This window comes from Lathamus discolor, chromosome 6 (assembly GCF_037157495.1).
Source record: "Lathamus discolor isolate bLatDis1 chromosome 6, bLatDis1.hap1, whole genome shotgun sequence".
NCBI lineage: Eukaryota > Metazoa > Chordata > Aves > Psittaciformes > Psittacidae > Lathamus > Lathamus discolor.
Window position 1 is genome coordinate 5,894,715 of NC_088889.1, and position 22,680 is coordinate 5,917,394.

Here is a 22,680-nt window from a genome sequence, read left to right on the forward strand (position 1 = left end):
TCCTCTGGACTTGTTCCAGCAGTTCCATGTCCTTTTTATGTTGAGGACACCAGAACTGCACACAGTGCTCCAGGTGAGGTCTCACGAGAGCAGAGCAGAGGGGCAGGATCACCTCCTTCGACCTGCTGGTCACGCTCCTTTTGATGCAGCCCAGGATACGGTTGGCTTTCTGGGCTGCGAGCGCACACTGAAGCCAGCTCATGTTCATTTTCTCATTGACCAGCACCCCCAAGTCCTTCTCTGCAGGGCCGCTCTGAATCTCTTCTCTGCCCAGTCTGTAGCTGTGCCTGGGATTGCTCTGACCCAGCTGTAGGACCTTGCACTTGTCATGGTTGAACTTCATAAGGTTGGCATCAGCCCACCTTACAAGCGTGTCAAGGTCCCTCTGGATGGCATCCCTTCCCTCCAGCGTATCAACCGGACCACACAGCTTGGTGTCATCAGCAAACTTGCTGAGGGCGCACTCAATCCCACTGTCCATGTCAGTGATGAAGATGTTAAACAAGACTGGTCCCAACACCGATCCCTGAGGGACGCCACTCGTTACTGGTCTCCAGCTGGACATCGAGCCATTGACCACAACTCTTTGTGTGCGGCCGTCCAGCCAGTTCTTTATCCACCGAGTGGTCCATCCATCAAATTGATATCTCTCCAATTTAGAGAGAAGGATGTTGTGTGGGACAGTGTCAAACGCTTTGCACAAGTCCAGGTAGATGACATCAACTGCTTTACCCTTGTCCATCAGTTCTGTAGAAGTGGCCTGTAAACTTGTCTTGCTAGCAGAGGAAATAAAGCCCCTGTCTTCTGGACAGTGCTGTGCATAGGTTATTGTCTGATAACCAGGGTGATGTTCTAACATAACTAATTCATGCAGACTGTATGGCCTGACTGTTGTTGTCACAGGGAGAGCTCCTGTATACTTGTACCTCCACTGCCTGTTTGTCTTCACATGCGGTATGTTACTAGTGCAAAGTGTAAGACCGTGATGATCTCTTTCTGCTTATCAGATCTCCTGCTGTGGCTGGACTGGAGCAAAGGACTGGGAAAACAATGAGATTCTTATCAACCAAAGCATGACTGCATATCCCTGCTCCTGCTCCAATAGCTCCAAGGACTTTCAGGTAGATACTGGCTTCTGTAATCTGGATGTCCCCATCAATGGCACCGCAACATATGCTGACTGGCCTGTTCATCAGCAGGTGAGTGTGTATGTCTTCCACTGAAGTCACCTTGTCTTTGTTCTTCTTAGTGTTGTTCCCATGTCAATATAGCTTAAAGTACTGGTGGAAATTGGGGGTGGAAGGCAGGGATACTGCCCATTCCTGCTAAAGCTACTGTGAAATTTAGTTTAGAAGTAAGTGGGAAAATCCCTGCATGGACAAGGAGATGTGTTATGGATAGCTTGAGATACTTTTATTCATATTTCCTTCCATTGTGACCATATTTTCTCCATAGGGATGTATGGATGGTGTAGAGCAGTGGTTGAAGGACAACCTTGGTGTCATTCTTGGGGTCTGCACTGGTGTTGCTGTTATAGAGGTAAGTCACTCCCTGATGTGGACCCATACTGTTTTACCATGGAGACTCTTTTAAAGGCAAAGCTGTTTATTCAGGTAATAGGCATCTAGTTTAATGGCAGTGCAGTTCTAGCTCTTGGCTGTGTCTGCCTGGGTAAATGTTTTGAACTGATGCTTCCAGGGTTTGGATTATAAACTGGACAAATCCCTGTGGTCTACTTGTGGTTCTTCTGCTGTGTCTGACACTTGGCAATTCACGGTATGCATAATCAGGAAGAACAAGACAAGCAACATCCCACTAGTGAGATCCCACTTCTTGCCTTAAATAGCTTATAACAGATTCCAGATGAAGGCACATCTTTTTGCATCAAAATATTATTGTTGTCCTGATTATTGCATATTTCTTGCATTGGGGACTAACTGTTCACCTTTGTGGTGTTATTAGAAGGAGACCACTGTATTCTGCTCCCCTTTATCACCCTTTCTTCCCACTTTATTATCTGTTTGGGTGCTGATTTCGTTTCCATTCTTCATTACTTATTCCAGCTGCTGGGGATGATCCTGTCCATCTCGCTTTGCAAGAACATACACAGTGAAGACTACACCAAAGTGCCCAAGTCTTGAGTTGGCTGAAACCAGAGCTACAGCCCCGCAGAGAAAGGAGCAAACAGAACATTCCTGCCTCATACCCAGACTGTCCAACCGTTGACCATTACTCCTGTGACATCCCATTTCTCATACCACTCTGCTAAGAACTGTTAGAGCTGCAATACAGCCTGATCTTCTGGCAATAGGGCCCTTGGACCACCTGCATCCTGCCTCTGGATTATTTTTACTTCAAGAAGCAGAACTTAACTGTCTCGTATCACGTGAGACACGGATTAACCTGAGGGGACAATGCTTTTTCTGCCTGCTCCATGTTAAACAATACTACTCATGTCCCCATTCTGCAACCCACTGGGCCTAATACACAACAACTCCTCTCCAACCTTGTTCTCTTTCCACACATCTTCCCCCCTACCCTCAGAAGTCCCATCTCTTTGTCTCTTGAGCCAGGATTGCTGTTGAGATTACAGTGCTTTGGTAGCTTCACCTACTTCACTGACATGTGGTGGTAACTACTTGTGCTTTATAGGCCTTCTCCTCCTCCCTTGCAGTTAACGTGATTCAGCTCTTCCTATGCATTTTCCAGCCTAGGCTCTCATCTGAACTATCAAGTGCTATCCTCATCCTCGCTTCTCTTGCTTCTGGAGTCAGCTATGCCTTGCCTTCAGTGGAGTTCTTCCCTTTGACTGTGATGAGGAGCCAACAGGAGGGCGCCAAGCCTACCTATTCCTAGTGTGTCCTGGCAGATCGTGGTGGTGGTGCTCAGCTGCTTCTGGAATGGGTTCCTTGGGTTCTGGATTTGGCACTTCCATGTTTCTCCCACTTGCCTCTTTTCCTCTTTCCCCCAGCACTGCTTTGCTGGCTCTTGTCAGCTTGGAGGCACTTCAGAGACTGCGGCAGAGCGTGGGTTCAGCCCCAGGCTGGCTCTGCTGGTTGCATTCTTGGGTTGCCAACTTTTATAGAGGTTATGATTAACTTGATTCTTCCCCTGCCCCCTTTATGAACATAAAGTTCATTAGCTGTGGTTTTGTAACTATGAGTATGGAGGGATCTGACTGCCATTGCTAATGCTGTATATTAGAGAGAACACCACTGCCAGTGCCCAGTTTAGGTTCTGGAATGCAAGGATAAGTTACTCTTACTCAGTTATCCTGTCTTCTGACTGTGCTTTGGAGCTGTGGCTGCATCCTGAGCTCTCTCTCGAGTCTAAGCATTGCAGGAGTTATAGGTAGTTCCGCAATTGTGCAGGCTGGGTGGTTTCTGTACTTAATGGCTGGGCTGTTGGCTCTGTTCAGCCAGTGGCCAACAGCAAAGAGTGTTGTAGAGCAGCGGAAGGTATGAAAGGTATGTGAAAACCAGCCCCAGCTTCTTAGATAAGGGAGGTGGGTGCTCATCCTCAGTCTTACGGGTGGCTTGGGCACAAACCTTTTTCCACAGTTCCATGTGTGTGCAATGACAGGCAGCAGGAGGGGGAAGTGGATGGTCCATGCCTGAGACCTGATATGAGGTACTTGGTGAGGGAGCCTTTGCCTTACAGAGGTGGTCCCAGGTCTGTCTCTTGTCAGGGTTGGGTTGTAGACATAACCCTAATTGTGGTTCCAAGGGATGGCTTCACCACCTGCTCAGTGTTCCTTCTCGGAGGAAAGGCTCCTCCTGCAAGGGGTCAGGGCCCTACAGTGGGTCCCTGCTTTGTCCTTGCCTCTGGACACAGGAGTGACTGGGGAGAGGAGGTGTGACTGGGCAACTGTGTTTTATGGAGGTCTGATAAGGCTTTGCTATTTTGAGACAGCTGCCCCATCCTGCACAGATCCTTCAAGCTGACCTTTGCTATAGCAGAAGGCACCCTTCTCGGCAGTAAAGCTTGCTAGCTTTTGTAGCACAAAGTCTGCTCTCTACTGTGTTCTCATTTGTAAGATTCTTGTTCAGTTACAGATGCCAATGTTGAGCTGCAAGTAAAAGGGAGCCCATGCTGGGTTTCCTTTTTGTTTTTTGTCTGTTTTTAGCAACATCTTCCTACTGGAAGAAATGCATGTACAGATATTAAAGTCTAGAGGGTGAATATTTCTGTAATAAAGACTTTGCTAAAAAACCCTTATCTTTGCTTGTGACTTGTGCATTGCAGTGGTTTCCCCTTGCTTCCCCTCCACCCCTTTCTGCTTTGTGTCCAAATCACTGACACCTTGTTTGTTGGTAGCAAAGGGGCCTGTCAAGAGCTGTTTGAAGCCAATGTGTGGACTGTTAAGATCTGCCCAGCAGACAGAGGTGACCATTTTCCTTGGCTATGTTCTATAGTAAACTTTGCCTTGTTTTATGGAATATATCTGTCCTAGGGTGAGCTGAGTGCTAGCTCCTTTGTATTACCTGCTGTCTCCTAAGCTAAGTGATCTCTGTTTGAGTGCTCTGTACAGTTCTGGTGTCTTCAACATAAGAAGGACATGGAGCTTTTGGAGCAAGTCCAGAGGAGGCCACGAGGATGATCAGGGGACTGGAGCAACTCCCATGTGAAGACAGGCTGAGAAAGTTGGGGCTGTTCAGCCTGGAGAAGAGAAGGCTGCATGGAGACCTCAGAGCAGCTTCCAGTGTCTGAAGGGGGCCTATAGAGATGCTGGGGAGGGACTCTTCATTAGGGACTGTAGTGGCAGGACAAGGGATAATGGGTTTAAACTGAAACAGGGGAAGTTCAGGTTAGATATAAGGCAGAAGTTCTTCCCTGTGAGGGTGCTGAGGTGCAGGCACAGGTTGCCCAGAGAAGCTGTGGCTGCTCCATGCCTGGCAGTGCTCAAGGCCAGCTTGGACAGAGCCTTGGGAGACATGGTTTAGTGTGAGGTGTCCCTGCCCATGGCAGGGGGTTGGAACTGGATGATCTTGAGGCCCTTTCAAGCCCAAACCATTCTATGTTGCTTCAAGTCTCTACAGACTATATGAAGACATAAGCCGCGGGGACAAACTGACAAAACATAAGCTTGCTGCTGTGCCCATGGTATGTAATTGCTAAATCAGCTTTATCATTTTTTCTCTTCCTACTCACCCTCAGGAGGCTCCTGCCTGCAGGCTGCTATTTTTATAGGAGATTCTCTGCCACTGTGAGAATGGAGAAAGCTGAAGTAGCCATTTTTGTAGGTTATGCCACCACATATGGGCTTGACTGTTGGGAAAGCTATTGAGAAGTAGATAGAGCAAGAATTCCTTCAGATCCTGCCTATTGTGGTGTTTCTGACCATTTAGAGTTCTTAGAAGGACCTACATTAGTGTCCTGATGGAGCTGGTGCCTTAGGAAGTAAGCATGACCGAAATCCTCATACATGTTGGAAGCAGCAGAGTGAAGCTTGTAGAGAAGAAGATACTGGGGTGCTACCAACAAACAGTGGTGGCAACTGGTCTAAAGTCAAGACTTCAGTTACCCTGACCCAGGTGAGTGAGAAGCAAGAGGTGCTTAAATGCATCCTGGACCCACAATAGGGTGCCAATGATCTGTCTGATCTATGAGTATATCTTGTTCCTTTAGGATGTGCTAGAGGAGAGCTTGGTTCTTGCTCATATGGACTCTCCCCTCCTCTATGGCTGGGTTCCCACAATGGCAATGCTTTCGCAGGCCAAAGGACTGTGCTTCATGACAAAGCTGCCAAGCCTGACCGGATGGATGCTAGGTGAGGAATGCACTCCTGGTTCCCCTTCGGCCTGGTGCGGAGCTGGAAGGAGAAAGGAGGGAAGGGGAGTACTGCTGCTGCCCCGGTGTGGGTCCCCAACTGCTCTACGGAAACCACTTGCCTTTGGCCACTGGAGGGAGGTGTTCCACCAAGAAAACACGATCCTGGTGCTGCTCTATCAGCAGCATCGCCTGGTCCCTGGGGAGCAAGATGATGACACTGATCGCTTCCTTCTGCTCCTAGTTACTCCTGGCAGCAGGGTAGCTAAAATCACTTGTAATTACAAATGTATTCTCCTTGTAAACGATTTGTGCTGCATGCTTGGCATTTTCAGGGATAATTTTCCCTTCCATTCCTTGGAGCAGCACACAGTTGGATATTTCATTGCATGTTTTCCCACTACTGTATATGGGTTGTGCTTGTTTCTCAGGTTTCTGCCCCAAGTAGCTCTGGGAGTTGAAGATAGCATGAGGAGCTTCTGCTGCTTCTTTTCTTAGAGAGTCATAGAATGGTTTGGGTTGGAAGGCGCCTTTAAGATCATATAGTTCTAACCCCCCTTTTTTTCCTGTTTCCCTCCATCATCAGTTCTGTTGTATGGGGGGAAATAGGGGGCATTTGATGCTTCTGAACCTGATCTAAGAAAGGATTCCAGGAAGAAAGCTCTCAGCTCTTCAGAGAGCAAGAAACCTGCTCCTTGTGCCAGGCTCCCAGCTCATCTCAGTAGAGGCTTGCTGCTGGAGCCAGGAATCAGAATAGCACTCAGACTTCTTGGGAAGTCAAGTGTTTGTCTAGCAAAACCCACAGCGCCAGCCTCTGCAGTAGCTCAGCACATGGAACCGTTTTGTGTGTAACCAGTGAGCTGCTCCAGAGCTGTCCCAGGCCAGCCATTATTATTGCAAGAGTATGGTTGTGACCTCCCTGTGGCCTGAAGCGAGGCCCCTGGTAATGAACTGGTGATGTTCCTCATTCAGTGTGCTCATGAGGAGCTCAGGCGCTGCTTTAATTCTCCCCATGAGGTGCTTCTTTCCCTTCTGGAATTACATCAGTTAGAGTGGGTATGTGTAAGTTGCAACGCATCCTCTGATGGTTTCTGCATGGCACATACTCAAATCTAACACTTGGAGGCTGCTCTTTGTATCTCCAAAGTGTGGTGGTGCGGCTGAGGAGCTGGGTGAACCTCAGCTCATTTCTGGCTGCTGAAGGACAGATGGCGAATGGTGGTGTCTGACTCCATGGCTTGGTTGGGGAAGGTGAGGGAGAGCAGCCACAGGGACTCATTGCTGAAAAGCCGGAGGACTTTGGGATTCCCACAAATGCCTTTTCACAGCCAGCTGCTGCCACTCAGTGCCATAAACGGAGAACATACCCTCAATTATTCATGCTCTGGCTCTAGCCCATTAGCCTCTGAGACTCTTGGCTCTGGTCTTGGCCTTCTATTAGAGAGGATAAAGCTTATTTAGCAGCCAGGATTTCTCAATGACATCTTAAGCCAGGTTGACATAAATTGTCAGTGTAAAATCTACTAACGTGGAAGCCTCCAAATACTTGCGAGCTGGCAAAAGGTCCTTAGCAAAAACTATGCCGTTAGTGAACCAAAGCTATTAGTAACACAGTGCTACTAGTACCAAGGATGCTCTAACCATCACAAACAGCTTCCAGCAGGCGTGTGCTGGGAGAGCACATCGTTTCTTGCCTTGTGGCAAGAATCTCCTTTGCCAAACATAGGAAATTACCTTCTCCTAAGTAGATTGTGTAACCCTGCCCCTACATTCCTTCTCATGGGTATGGATTGTCAGGTTCTAATAATGCAATTGGCTGGGCTGTGTGTGCTGCTTGGTTTTCGTGGGAAGGGATTAGGGCAATACTAGATGCTCTGTATCTGGAGAAATGGTATTCTCAGTTCTCCAGGCAAAGGTATTATCCCCATTTAAAATAGGCTCCAGGTAGTATGTGGATGTTCTAAGATGCATGGAATCCAAGAGGGAAAATCCTGCTTTAGCCCCTAAGGATGGTATTTGCATACACTTGACTTAAATTTCTCTCTGGTGTCTTCTTTCCTATAGCTCTCCCACTGCCAAAAGGCACCACGAGGTGACTGGTCTGTCCACAGCAATGCAGGGCTGACAGAAACCTACTTCGGTAACCACAATAGGCCCTGTCTGTAGGAAACTGCAGAGCATTTCCCTTCCCTCCTATAGCCTCCAGGTGTTAGTAACCCCCATGCCTTCACAATGGCGCTTTGAGCAGTGGCAGCAGCTCAGGGGTTACCTGAGCTCAGGGGTTAGGAAGTATTGCTTTTGATTCTACTGGTATTCGTCTTATTTTGTGGCTTGTTAAGAGTTAAGGTCTTGGTCTTGTGATTTTGGTGTTGGTGACAGGATGTTATAACTGTGTTATTAACTGCTGTTTGTTTGAACTTTAGTCTCTGTCTCAAGTGGTGTAACTGTGTGGAGTGGGTCTGTGGCATCCCGTGTGTGTGTGTGAATGTGAGATTGGTAATGGAAAATCAGCAGAGTGAAGAGATCTTCAAAAGGAGTCTTTCAGGGTGCATTGTGGCACACTGGAAAGAGCTTGGGGGGTCTCCTGGGGGCTCGGTAAATAAGAAAACATTGGTGAAATATTGTAACCGATGGTGGCCTTTGTGTATTTTGGAAGATCAGGAAAAATGGCCTAAAAATGGAACTCTGAACTATAATACATTGATACAATTACTGTTGTTTTGAGGGGGCAAGGAAAATGGGATGAAGTAATGTATCCAGGTATGTTTTTCACTTTCAGAAGCCACGTGGAGTGACAGACTGAATGCAAAATTAATATAGCTCCACCAGATCCCTTAATTTTGGCTTGAAAAGGACAGGGGAAAACTGGAAGTTAAGCTGGAATGATGCTGTTCAGCCTGCGATACTGGGGAAAGATGTTTAAAGTTAAAAACCAGTATAAATAACAGAATTCCAGAGAAATTGCTCTTTGTTCTGGGAGTGTTCACCAGGTCATGGCTGTTGGTTTACACTGATGTGAGGCCATCACGTTGCTCTCCAGACCTGTGTCAGATCTACACCTCCCTCAGGACCCCACATCCCCATCATGCCACCATAGTGGCAGACTGTGGCTCTTTCCAGCATTACCTACTTATAACTAAGCCTTCTCCGTGTGGTGTCATCTAATCCAAGCAATTTCCCTGGAATTCTGCAGTTCTTTCTGAATGTGGCTTCCTAGCATCAGGTGCCTTAACTCCAAACCTGCACTTGTGACAGTGCTGGCAATAGAGGAATATGCATCAGACTAACTTCTTCTTCTTTTTGCCCTGCTTAACATTACAGACTGGACATATGGAAGTTCTTCAGAGACAGCAAGGATCCCAGAGCATGTGATCATCCCAACTGCTTACCCTTGCATGCTTCCTGGGTATTTTCTACATAGTGCTTCTGGAAACCATTTAGGATTTACTAGGGTGGAAATGTGAGGTCATGTCAAGACCATGTTATAGCACAGGCATGTGCTTTGGGCACTGAAGGTACAAAATGATGTCAGAATAGTGTAACTCATGCAAGGATGTCTGCAGACAGCCTGGAACAATAACACAGCAGAGAGCAGACCTTTCGTTTTGGCAGAGGTTGTTTCATGATGTGTTGGAAACGGGGTTGTCCTTTTAATGCCATGTTGTAATTAACTCCGGTTAGCGCTGGCTGGGAATTCCTTTGGCAACACAGTTTTTTCCCTAGAGGGGGTAGGCTCCTATAAAACAAAGTGGGGTTTGTTTACCGGGTTTCTTTTTCCTTCTGCTTAAACAGGACTGATGGAGGGGATCCTTCTGCTTTCTTACTGGCTGCCTCAGAGTAAATGTTATGCAAAAGACCTGGAACTGGGCAAAACAGGATTGTAAACCCACGTTTTAAATACATGAACTAACAGCAGGGTGTATTGTTTGCCTGAGGTGGGATAGACTGGGGAGATGGGTGCAGTTTTAACATGTGGACAGTCAAGACTGCTGTGCAAGATGCTGCCAACATGGTGTGTTCAAAGAGGGATTGGACAAGATCATGGGGACAAAAACGTCTGAGTTGAGGACTATTAAATAGGGGTAGATGCAATGTCTGCTCGGGAAAGTCATCTTTAAAACCGTACCCTGTGTACCTGGTGCATGGAGTATGGAAGGAAGCAGTGTTAAGGTTTGAAAACTATGGATATAGCTGGGGAATTCCAGCCTGAAGTGAAATCTTGACGGGAAACCCCACCTGAGGTGATCCCAGCTGCATATGGCACAGTTTGAGTTGTTCCCTCTGCAGGAGTTGAACTGGATGTTTGCTTGGCTGGGGAAGGGAGCTCTGGTGAAATCGAACCTGAAATCATAGAATCACAGAATAGTTTGGGTTGGAAAGGACCTCGAGATCATCCAGTTCCAACCCCCCTGCCATGGGCAGGGACACCTCACACTAAACCATCTCACCCAAGGCTTCATCCACCCTGGCCTTGAACACCGCCAGGGATGGAGCACTCACAGCTTCCTTGGGCAACCCATTCCAGTGTCTCACCACCCTAACAGGAAAGAATTTCCTCCTTATATCCAATCTAAACTTCCTCTGTTTAAGTTTTAACCCGTTACCCCTTGTCCTGTCTCTGCAGGTCCTAATGAAGAGTCCCTCCCCAGCATCCCTATAGGCCCCCTTCAGGTACTGGAAGGCTGCTCTGAGGTCTCCACGCAGCCTCCTCTTCTCCAGGCTGAACAGCCCCAACTTACTCAGCCTGTCTTCATACGGGAGGTGCTCCCGTCCCCTGATCATCCTTGTGGCCTCCTCTGGACTTGTTCCAACAGTTCCATGTCCTTTTTATGTTGAGGACACCAGAACTGCACACAATGCTCCAGGTGAGGTCTCAAATGGTGATACTTGAGTGTTATGATGGGGATTTAAATGCACAAAAATCATATTGCTGTTCTTTTGGATTTGGTTGGGGTTTTCTTTTAATGCCCCTAGAAGTAGCATCTCCAGGCAGTGTGTAAAATGAGTAAATGGTACAACTGCATTGTAAGCTGCCAACATGCCTGCACTTCAGTGACTCTTCAGAGCAACATCCCAGCAACTTGTACATCTGACACGCTGATGACGATGTTCCATCAAGCTAGATTTACAGGGTTTGTGGGTTTTGTTGTTTGGGGTTATTTTGGGGGTCTTCCTTTCTTCTTAAGTGGCAATGTGCCAGCGTATGAGCTTGTGGAAGTGAGGTGGTGTGGAAGCATCTGGGAGCTTCTGGAAAGGGGCAGCAGTGGGAAAGAATGGTCTTGGCACATGGTCTGGCGTTGAGGGATGTGTCTGGAGCAGAAGGAGGCACCATGGGCTTTGCCCTGACAAGACTGAGCTGGAGCTGAGGGCAGGTCCCCTATAGTGAGCAGGGTGGGAATCACCAAATGGTCTGTGTTGGAAGTGACCTTAAAGCTCGTCCAGTTCCAACCGCCTGCCACTGGCCCGGAGTTCCCAATAAGAGCACAAATTACAGCTAAGCTCCTTTCCAAATAATAATTCAGATTTACAAGGGCAAATGGCTGTGGCTAAATACCCTTCATTTCATTACACATGAGGAAGAAATTCTTCACTATGAGGGTGAAGGTTGCCCAGAGAAGCTGTGGCTGCCCCATCCCTGGCAGTGTCCAAGGCCAGGTTGGATGGCGCTTGGAGCAAGCTGCTCTAGTGGAAGGTGTCCCTGCCCATGGCAGGAGGTTGGAACTGGATGAGCTTTAAGGTCCCTTCCAACCCAAACCATTCTGGGATCCTATGGAAGAGTTGCTCTCAGGACCATGAGGCAGGCAGCGTGGCAGGAGGCTGCCTTTCAGCTTTCCAGGTTTGCCACATCAGTTCTCCCCGGTGCTGTGAGAGCGATGGGCACAGCTCCCATACCCGAGCGGGAGCGCTCCGGTGTACGGCTGCTGTTGTGCAGACGGTCAGCAGGGAATGCAGACACCACAGCACCTTCATCCCTAAGCGCCTGCCGCCTTCCCATCAATCTCAGCATCAGCTTGGGACCAGTTGTTTATAAAACAATCCCCTGGGTTGCCAGAGTTGCCTTTCGAGTCCTCCCAAGCACTGGCGGGCTGACGATGGCTTCAGACAATCTCAGCGCAGACGTTACGAAAACCATCTCCTGCCTCCTGGTTTCAAACACCCCTGTTTAAACGCGCTTTCTCACGCCTGCTGGCTCTTCCTAAAGCCCCCAGCGACTCCTGCTTTGGCTGGTAAACTACCAAAGCTTCATAGGAAAGTTGGCCTGTGCTGTGGGTTTGCCTGTGCTGTGGGTTTGCCTGTGCTGGGGGTTTGCCTGTGCTGGGGGTTTGCCTGTGCTGGGGGTTTGCCTGTGCTGGGGGTTGCAGGCTCTTGGCTGTAAAGAACCCCTTTGCAATGGTGAGCTGTGAGCAGAAGGGAGATGCCCTAACAGCGACCAAGGCTTCCGAGTCTGCCATTTGGGAGCTCTCTCTTGTGTTCTCTTTGATTTCCCTCCACATCCCAGTGATCATTAGTGAGGAGCTTGCACTTTGCCAGCAAAGAAGCCGGTTACACCGGCTTTTACACTATGAGAAGATGCGGAGGGCACATCGCTGATCAGATGCCGATCATAAAGCTGGCAGTTTCATGCCCGGCTATAGTGCGAGCTAATTAGGCTGTCTCATCTGAGCAAGGCAACAGCACGAGTACATTGTCTGCCTATTAGGCAGTGATCTTGCCTGACATAAAATGAAATGTCTGGCGATTCTTGTAATTGCATTCAGCTATTTATTTTCACCACAGCGAGATTGTCTCACTCTTTAATAGGCAGCAAAATGGTAATGAGGCCTTGAATTCATCACAAGCCATGCTGAGGACTCCTGTGCTTCAACAGCAAAGAGGAGGGTAAAGCAGGAGTAGGGGGGAAGCAGTCTCTTTGTCTTTACCCTGCAATCAGCTTGGTAGGAAAGGGTGGTCTGATAGCTCCTGTCTTAATGGTGAAACCTCTAGGATAATCCATTCCCATTCAACCATTTATTCTCCCAAACTATGATAACATCCGTCATGAGCTCCTGCCAGTGCCACCAGGACCTTGTGAGAACATTGCAGGACTGCCAGCAGTTCTGTGCCATGTAAATGCCATGTCCTTAACGTGTCCATCCCTGCCTGCACTGCGTGTGTTCATGCTGGAATTCAACATTAAAACTAGCTAACCATTGTCTGCAGGGAGAGGGCTACAGCTGGGGATGGTTTTGGTTTATAATATGCAGAGATGTTTCCCAGAAGGATAAGAGCCAAAGACCTGTCCTAGAACCTAGGGCTAGGGCTGAGAGTATGGCATGGTTCATAAGAGGCTTGTAGAGGGGACCAGTGGGGCACGCTGTGTAAGGTCTAGGGTTATCCAGGATTTAGGCAGGAAGCTTTTGAAGAGCACAGTGTACAGTAATGTGGAGTTAGGTACAAGAACAGTGAGGGTTGGGGCAAAAAACATTAGAGCTGGATTTTTCCCAGTGCTCAGGAATGGTTGAGGCCTGGTGTTGATAGGATTCCTTGGCTTCAGTAACATCTTTTCATGGGAATGAAATGAGACATGAGTTAAGAATGAAGGATGCGTAGCTGTGTGAGAAGGTTCCAGTTAAGGAAGGCTTCTGGCACTGAAATTCTTATTGATACATGGCTAAATTTCGGGTTAGCTTTGGGATGGGAAAGGTTTCGTGGTTTAACCCCAGCTGGCAACAAAGCACCACAAAGACCTGCTCACTGTGTCGGGATGGGGGAGAGAACCGGGAACAGTAAGAGTGAGAAAACCCATCTGTTGAGATAAACAGTTTAATAGGTAAAGCAAAAGCCATGCACGCAAGCAAAGCAAACCAAGGAATTCAATCACCACTTCCCATGGGCAGGCAGCTGTTAAAGCCATCTCCAGGAGAGCAGGGCTCCATCATGTGTACTTGTTACTTGGGAAGATGAATGCCATCACTCCAAACATTCCCCTTTTCCTTCTTCCCCCAGCTTTACATGCTGAGCAAGGCACCTTATGGTGTGGAATGTCCCTCAGATCAGTTGGGTCCTGGCTGTGTCCCCTCCCACCCTCTTGTGCACCCCCAGCCTCCTCTCAGAGTTATTTCAAGACTAACTGCTGAAACCCTGTGTCTTCTAAATAGCACCATTGAGTGCTGCTGCTCCCTTGTTCTACCTCTGCAGGCCATGAGGCACTGGAATGGGTTGCCCAGGGAAGCTGTGAATGCTCCATCCCTGGCGGTGTTCAAGGCCAGGCTGGACAGAGCCTTGTGTGGGATGGTTCAGTGTGAGGTGTCCCTGCCCATGGCAAGGGTTTGGAACTGGATGATCTTGAGGTCCTTTCCAACCCAAACCATTCTATGACTCTATGATTCTATAATGACAGCTGGTCATGTCCCGTCCTTTTCCTAAAGCAGAGCCTAACCCCAGCTATACCTCCAGTGTTTAAGGTAGCTTGATGTTCCAGCCTCAGCCACATGTAAAGCACAGCCCTAGGAGCCTTAGCTGCAATAGTTCTTGTGTAAATTTCTGGGATCCATCAACAAAAGGAGCTCCCAGTTACTCGTTCTCTGTGATCCTAACTCTAATCAAAGGCTGCTGAGGCACTGTGTCCCTGAAAGCAATCACAGCTTGGAGGAGCCTTCTGGCACCCAGTCCCAGCTTTCTGTTGGAAACCTACATGTAGGAGACAGACTGAAATGCTGTGATTCTTGTATTATGGGGAAAAGAAGTATGAATCCAAACTTAGCACTGAAATTGGCCTCCCTGCAAGCTCAGCAGGAGCCACTGGGGCTCGGCCATAACATCCTCGTTCTGTCTGAAACCTTCTAGTATTGCAGGAAAAGCTGTTTATTACTACCTCCTAATGCTAGTCTAAACTGTGGTGTGGTAAAGCCCAACGGTCTCCAAGTGATGGTAGTTCCTAGGATGTCACTGGTGTCCATCCTTTGAGATATGTCTGTGAATGCAACTTGGTGTTGAGTAATTTTACTCCTAACTCTATCTTTCAGTGAGAGCACAGAGTCATAAGGCTGTGGGACCTTAAAGAGAGCTGCTTTGTGTGTTGGTACCAGAGCAAAGGCCAAGAATTGGGCTGTGATTAAGATCTATTGTTCTGTTCTGCCTTGCCTTGCCTTGCCTACAAGGCAAGAATAAGGACTGGTTCCAAGAAGGGCCAATTGATGTTTAAGTTCCAGTCAGGATAGTTCGAGTGTGAGGTAAGGTTTGGGCAGCACTGGGGAGAGCTGAGGAATAAAAGGGGGTTTAGTGATCTATTCATAGAATAGAATCACAGAATGGTTTGGGATGGAAAGCACCCTAAGATCATCCAGTTCCAACCTCCTGCCATGGGCAGGAATACCTCACGTTAGACCAGGTTGCCCAAGGCTCTGTCCAACCTGGCTTTGAACACTTGAGCACAGGGATGGAGCGTTTACCACTTCTTTGGGCAGCCTGTTACTCAGGGTTTGCAATATTGAGAGAAAGGCTGGTGAAGGTTTTGGCAAATACACGAGGCTTAATGTGGGAAGTGGTTCCTGGACTAGGTTTAAAACCGAGATGAATAAAGAATGATTAGGGATGGACTTATCAGTGAGCTCTGTAGGATGTGGTGTTCAGATGATGACTTGGACCAGAGCTACCCATGAGAGAGCAGACAGCCGGCAATATAGAGTCCTCATGAGACCTTCTTTGTGCTGTCATGAGCTTGAATGTTGCCTTTCCATAAACTTTATAGTGTTCAATTCCAGAAGGACCAAGATCTCAACTGAGTACTGCACTTTTACCACCTCATCCTAGAATCCCACACATTTCTCATCCCATATTTAACTACTAAAGAGCCTTTCCTGCCTGCTCCTACATGATTCCCATGAAACACTCACCAGAGCAAAGCTCGTCGTGATCAAAGTTTCCACCTCAGCCTCCAGCTGATCTGGTCTTTGTGTGGAAATCACACCAGAACAGCTTAGATGGGGAGCTGCAGAGTCATCAGCTGCTGTTCTTGCTGTCACCATTGCCCTACAGTTGGGACCTGAAGCTGGTCTTTTATGAGTCACAAAAGGTATCAAAGCGCTGATTCTACTCCTTGGAAATCAAAGAGGAAATCACGCTAGGTAATAGCTCACAGATGTATTTGATCTTGCGATCTTGCCTCATTCCAGTTATATTTTGGGATAAATCGGTTTTCAGGGTTTTAAAATGTCATTGAATTGTCTTTTAGCACTTTTTCTCCTTCCAGAAACTTCACTCCCTTCCTCGCCTCCCCCTGCCCTCACCCTTCTCAAAATAGGGACTTGAAAAAGGAGTGTGAAGGCAGTGTTGTTCTATGGGATAAAATATCCCATTTTATCCCATATTTAGTTGCAGAACTAGCAGCTCGAGACGTGCTGAGCTCTTAAAAATCCAGGGAGTGGGGCGCTTTGGCAGGAATCTCTTTCTCTCATCCCTTGAAGGTGTCCGACTTCATCAGGCTTTGGAAAAGGGAATGAATTTGGAAGGCCTTTGAGGAAGTCGCTTTGATACGAAGGGGGCTCAAGTTCCTGCGATCTGTATGAGGATTTCTTTCTTGGAAGCCGCTTCTCAGACCCATGTGGCAGGCGGCCTTGTTGCCTTGGCGCACTAATGCTCCTTTCCAAAGTGCTCCAAGGGGGGTGTTTTGGTTTAAAGGAAAGAGGAGGAGAACGGAGTTTCCCTTGTGCTTGCCAAGGTAAGAGGCGAGCCTCTTCTGAAGCTGCTGCCAGGCCCTATTACCCTCGAGTACTTCTTGTCGTCACCTGCTGTTGCCAGAGAGTTTATGAACTTCCTTGATGGCTCATTTCAAGCTAAAGTGTCCGTGTTCCTTCTAAAGCCTGCTGCTTGCCGGCTCCATCCCAAATGCAAGGGCATAGGAGGGATTCTCATCCCTCAGACTTTAGCCATAAGCTCTCCGCATACTACATTCGATGCTGCCATGAGCTTCATCCAAGGGATGCGGGGTGCCTCTCAGCAAGAGGAGATCAGAAGCTGGTTTAATCGGGGCATCCAAAAATGTGGACTTAATGAGGCAATTTGTTCATCTCACCCGGCAATAGAGGGAATCACTGCGAACAGCTAAAACAAGCTTTTATGAGAAGAGTTAAGTATCTGCTGCTACTTCTTGTCCTTTCCCATGCAGGCTGGAGCTCTTCAGACTGCTTTCAACTGTTGCCAGGCTTCTTTATCCTTTACAAGTGCTGCTCCATCACCCCTTTACAGCAGCCTTGTGCCACATTCTTCTACTTGGCTGTTTCCTCAAGGGGACTGTGCATTTCCCATAGTGGAGAGATGCAAACAACTGGTTTGGGTCAGGTACCTCATCTAAAGGTGAAGTGATTCTCAAACTCTTCTCATGCCAGAAAAAGAGATTTTGCTTTCTTCTTCTCATTTCTTCCTGGTAATAATCTGCAATTACTTTCTTTTTTCCTGAAAGAAACAATATTTTCGTTTCTTGTTGAAACACCTACAACTTTAATAGTGAAAATGCATAAAATCTGAAATGAAAAGAAGGAAGGGGCTGTGCACTGCAGATGTTGCTCTTTGTCTCGAACCAACCCAATTTCTTCTCCAGCCCCTATGCTGTATGTAATACACCTTACCCTTCCCCCTCTCAGATGTGAAGATTTATAGGCTTCCTTCCTGGCTGCTCGCCTTCCCTCCATTGGAAAAGAATAAATCCAGCAATAAATAGATTCACAGTACTAAGGCTATAAATTCCTAAATTCAGTTGCCAAAACTAATCCATCATTTGGACATAGGCACAAAATCCGATAAGATACGGACCTGCAGCAGTTGGTTCCTTCCATGGGTCTTTATCATTTAATGCATTTACTCCATTGGGAAAATATCCTACCAAAGCCAAAACTTGGTGGGTCATTTCCCAGCTAACGTTCCCATTGTGTTATCAGAGGTGTTACCTGCCAGGTCCCAACGGGACAGTGCTGGGGCTGTTTGGGAGCATTGTTCTGTTGCTCTGTATGGAGTTCAAGTCTCAGTACTGAATATATCAATTTGAAGTGTGTTTCTGCTCCCTCTTCATGTACAGCAATATAGAATTCCCCAGGTCCTGGGTAAGTATTCAGCTGCCTTTCAAATCAAGTATGCAAACACTTGAGATAACATATTTATACAAACACATTCTTCTAATAGGTGCTCCCTAAATCAACTTACATTGCCAGAGGAATGTGTTGGTACATATGTTGGTATTCCTGCTGTTCTGTAATGACTTTTCAGGAATTTTAAAGAATTTTGAGTCTCCAAATCTGTCAGACTTAGGAAATGATTTTTCCAAATTCTCTTCATTCAACATATGCATAAGTTCAATTTATAGAGTAGCTTTATATATATTATGTTATTGATATAACTGTTTGAGATACAGTATGAGTACTCTGTGGCCCGCAGTAACTCTCTTGCTGTATTTAGGATCATGGAATGGTTTGGGTTGGAAGGGATCTTAAGGCTCATTCAGTCCCAACCCCTGCCATGGGCAGGGACACCTTCCACTAGAGCAGCTTGCTCCAAGCCCCATCCAACCTGACCTTGAACACTGCCAGGGATGGGGCAGCCGCAGCTTCTCTGGGCACCCTGTGAATTCAAGGCCTCATTACCATTTTGCTGCCTATTAAAGAGTGAGACAATCTCACTGTGGTGAAAATAAATAGCTGAATGCAATTACAAGAATCGCCAGACATTTCATTTTATGGCAGGCAAGATCACTGCCTAATAGGCAGACAATGTACTCGTGCTGTTGCCTTGCTCAGATGAGACAGCCTAATTAGCTCGCACTATAGCCGGGCATGAAACTGCCAGCTTTATGATCGGCATCTGATCAGCGATGTGCTCTCCGCATCTTCTCATAGTGTAAAAGCCGGTGTAACCGGCTTCTTTGCTGACAAAGTGCAAGCTCCTCACTAATGATCACTGGGATGTGGAGGGAAATCAAAGAGAACACAAGAGAGAGCTCCCAAATGGCAGACTCGGAAGCCTTGGTCGCTGTTAGGGCATCTCCCTTCTGCTCACAGCTCACCATTGCAAAGGGGTTCTTTGCAGCCAAGAGCCTGCAACCCCCAGCACAGGCAAACCCCCAGCACAGGCAAACCCCCAGCACAGGCAAACCCCCAGCACAGGCAAACCCCCAGCACAGGCAAACCCACAGCACAGGCCAACTTTCCTATGAAGCTTTGGTAGTTTACCAGCCAAAGCAGGAGTCGCTGGGGGCTTTAGGAAGAGCCAGCAGGCGTGAGAAAGCACGTTTAAACAGGGGTGTTTGAAACCAGGAGGCAGGAGATGGTTTTCGTAACGTCTGCGCTGAGATTGTCTGAAGCCATCGTCAGCCCGCCAGTGCTTGGGAGGACTCGAAAGGCAACTCTGGCAACCCAGGGGATTGTTTTATAAACAACTGGTCCCAAGCTGATGCTGAGATTGATGGGAAGGCGGCAGGCGCTTAGGGATGAAGGTGCTGTGGTGTCTGCATTCCCTGCTGACCGTCTGCACAACAGCAGCCGTACACCGGAGCGCTCCCGCTCGGGTATGGGAGCTGTGCCCATCGCTCTCACAGCACCGGGGAGAACTGATGTGGCAAACCTGGAAAGCTGAAAGGCAGCCTCCTGCCACGCTGCCTGCCTCATGGTCCTGAGAGCAACTCTTCTGTAGGATCCCAGAATGGTTTGGGTTGGAAGGGACCTTAAAGCTCATCCAGTTCCAACCTCCTGCCACGGGCAGGAACACCTTCCACTAGAGCAGCTTGCTCCAAGCCCCTGTGTCCAACCTGGCCTTGAACACTGCCAGGGATGGGGCAGCCACAGCTTCTCTGGGCACCCTGTGCCAGCGCCTCAGCACCCTCACAGGGAAGTTTGATCGCTTTTCTGTTAATAACATTTCATTTCCTTCCTTCTGGTCTGACAGGACCTGATGGATTCATCCTCCAGCAACCTCTTCTCCTGTGACATCCCTCGGAGTTAGCTGAATGAGGAGGCATTTTCTTTTATGCTTAGGGAGTTTCCGTGTAAATTGGTAAACCAAAACAGGTCCCCTGGGGTCTGACTTTCGTGTTAGTGGGGAGAGAGGTGGAGGCAGGGCTCAGAAAGGAAGGAACCATAAAATTCAAAGAACCATTGAAGAACCTGCTTTCAAAAGCCAAGATTTCCCTATAGTGAGCTTCATCTCTAACTATGGGAATACTTGAGAGGCCTGTATTGATAGGCTGATCTCAGTGGAAAACCTAATCTGAACCGGGATTTGAGCCAGCCCTTCAGTAGCTGCTGAAGAGAGACTCGGATTGCAGATTAAATGCACCACTATAGGGTCATTCATATCTTTATCCATCGCCTGTGGAATCTGACCATGGGCAACTCCATCACACTTAGTTATCCTGTCCTTTGATTAAGCTCAAACTTAGCTGATTCTTTCAAGTTTCAACTCAAGTAAGATCTGGAATGTCTCTGGCTACACTCATTGCAAACATATGTTGGGGTGTAGACCACATCTGTGGTGGTGATGGGGGAGGAAAAAAGGGATGTGGAAACTTCTCTCTCCACTCCACCCTCCTTGTCACCAATCCATCTCCATGGTTTAACATTTGCGATCCGAAGAATCTGTTCTCCAGGCCTTATTTCTGGCTCGCTCTGCAAGTTATTCCATTTAGGAGGCCTTGCCAAAAGTGGTTGATGCTAGAATGAGGGAGAAGTCTAATGGCTTTCAGCTCCGGTATTCACATTAAACCCCTGCCATTGAGCTGACGTTAAGTGACTGCTGAACTGGACTGCTCTCCTCTCATCCAGCTGAACCTGCTCTTACTGAGGTGTCACATCCTTCCCACAGTGGCAATGCATGCCATGAAACTGTTGAAGATCTGCAGATCTTCGCTATTTACAGGATTATCTGGCAAATGATTTTGCTTTGCTGACTGTAGTAGGGATGTGCTGCTTGCACTTCACTAACAGATCCCAGGTTACATTTGAGGGTTTTTTCTGGTTTATTTTGCACTGTAATTGGCTTGAATCTAGGAACCTCTGGTAAAACCTCAATCATGATGTCTGGGATGCCTGACACCAGGCAGGAAAAGGTATTTGAAGCACTATCGAGCAACAATTGTGCAGAGACTCCAGAATTCCTTGCTGAAAGCTGTCTGTTGGTTATAACTGGAGAAATCTGTTAGAAAGCCAAGGGAATTCATTGCTAGGAAGCAGAGGATAGGGTGGGGAATAGGTCACATAAGCACTGCTAATGTCTCGGTTCCCTAACTCTTGAAAGCTTAGGCACTCACAGTGGAAATCCAAGGGGCAGCTTCAGTTTCCCACTAAAGCTGGGAGCAGTGGATGGCTCTGCCATGCCACTGCTCTCCTTATCACTAAGGTGAGCACAGAGTCAGCACATGATGGTGAAAGAGAGGTGAATGTTACAGCTTTTGTAGGTTCTAGAAATGAAACTAGTTCCTGAGCACTTCAGAAACACGATGTGAATTCCCACCTACACCAACCATTAACCACATTTCATAGAATCACAGAATGGTTTGGGTTGGAAAGGACCTTAAGATCATCCAGTTCCAACCCCCTGCCATGGGCAGGGACACCTCACACTAGAGCTGGTTGCTCCAAGCCCCTGTGTCCAACCTGGCCTTGAACACTGCCAGGGATGGAGCATTCACCACATCTTTGGGCACCCCATTCCAGTGCCTCAGCACCCTCACAGTAAAGAACTTCTTATATCTAACCTGAACTTGCCCTGTTTCAGTTTAACCCCCTCACCCCTTGTCCTATTGTTACACTCCCTGATGAAGTTCCTTCCCCACTGTGCATTACAGTGGCTTTCTGAGCATCTGAGTTCTGGAAACTGCATTTTTCCTTGCAACCCCATGACCAAGGAGAGCAATTCTGCTGCTCTGGTGGGGTCTAAGTCTATTCTCCTAGCTGCTGGCCCTTGAAAGGGCAGAAAAGTCAAGCTTTCTTTCTGAGATCCTTAGCAGACCACCGTTCTGATTAGTTGTGGCTGGATGCGAATGCCAGACTTCATTAGCAATCTCATCCTTTCCAAATTCCCCAAGAGCCAAGCAAGGATAAAAAGAGCATCTACCAAACAGGGACAATAATGGACATGTAGGCTGCTGGCAACAACATGCAGAGTGAGGTACATCCTGGTGCTGCTCCCTAATATTCCCTATTAACAGCCCACAGGCATCCTGGGGAAGGAAATACAGCAGACCAAAGGCCAGGGAACAGACAAAACAGGAAAGGGACAAGCACTCAAGACCCCTTGCAAATGAATCTGATTTATTTACATGCATCCCACCTTCAGTCAGAAGCTTTATCAAGTGCCCTCCTGACCCTCTGTGCTTTAAGCCTGTTTGCCCTGTATGTTGCCTACCTTTGAGTGCTGCATCTGTGTTTGCAACCATCCCATTTTATCACAACTACTTGTTCTTTGATGAAACCTTTATCTCATGGCCTTTCAATTGAGCCAGCTGAATTCTGCTTGGCCTCCTGTAACTATTCCTTATTTCTGCTCTCAGTGAGTTAGGGAATGGAGGAGTTTGCCTTCTTTTTGTCATTTCTCTAACTCCTTCCAAGCAGCTGGAATTTATTTTAATGAAGTTCATTTCAATAGAGCCTGGAGCCATAATACATGAGGCTGTGATCTCAGAAGAGCTCATAAATTAAGTAGGGTCAGCTCTGGTCGATGCATGCATAGGAGACCTCCAAGGACACCCTGTGTGCTGCTCAGCCTGTGCCAAGGATATAGCAACTGCCAGACTCTGTCTGCCCAGTAGTCTGTCTCTTTTAGTATGTGATCTCTAGCCAAATGCTTCAGAGAAGGATACGTGATCCCTGCGTTGGGCAAGTTATTCTTGACTGATCATAATATCCTTATAGACCTTTGTGGCACGAAGCTGTTGGTCTGCTGTCTCGT

General features: G+C 47.6%; 1 protein-coding gene across 4 annotated transcripts in view; it reads left to right on the forward strand.

Annotated features, from left to right (window-relative positions):
* Positions 1 to 4,218, forward strand: part of CD82 (CD82 molecule) — a 42,322-nt gene extending 38,104 nt beyond the window's left edge. For all 4 annotated transcript variants that reach the window (XM_065683469.1, XM_065683470.1, XM_065683471.1 and 1 more), the window contains 3 exons: positions 1,008 to 1,199; positions 1,456 to 1,539; positions 2,064 to 4,218. In XM_065683469.1, the coding sequence (XP_065539541.1) occupies positions 1,008 to 1,199; positions 1,456 to 1,539; positions 2,064 to 2,141 (354 nt within the window). In that variant the 3' untranslated portion in view covers positions 2,142 to 4,218. The remainder of the gene's footprint in view (positions 1 to 1,007; positions 1,200 to 1,455; positions 1,540 to 2,063) is intronic.
* Positions 4,219 to 22,680: the final 18,462 nt, after the last annotated feature.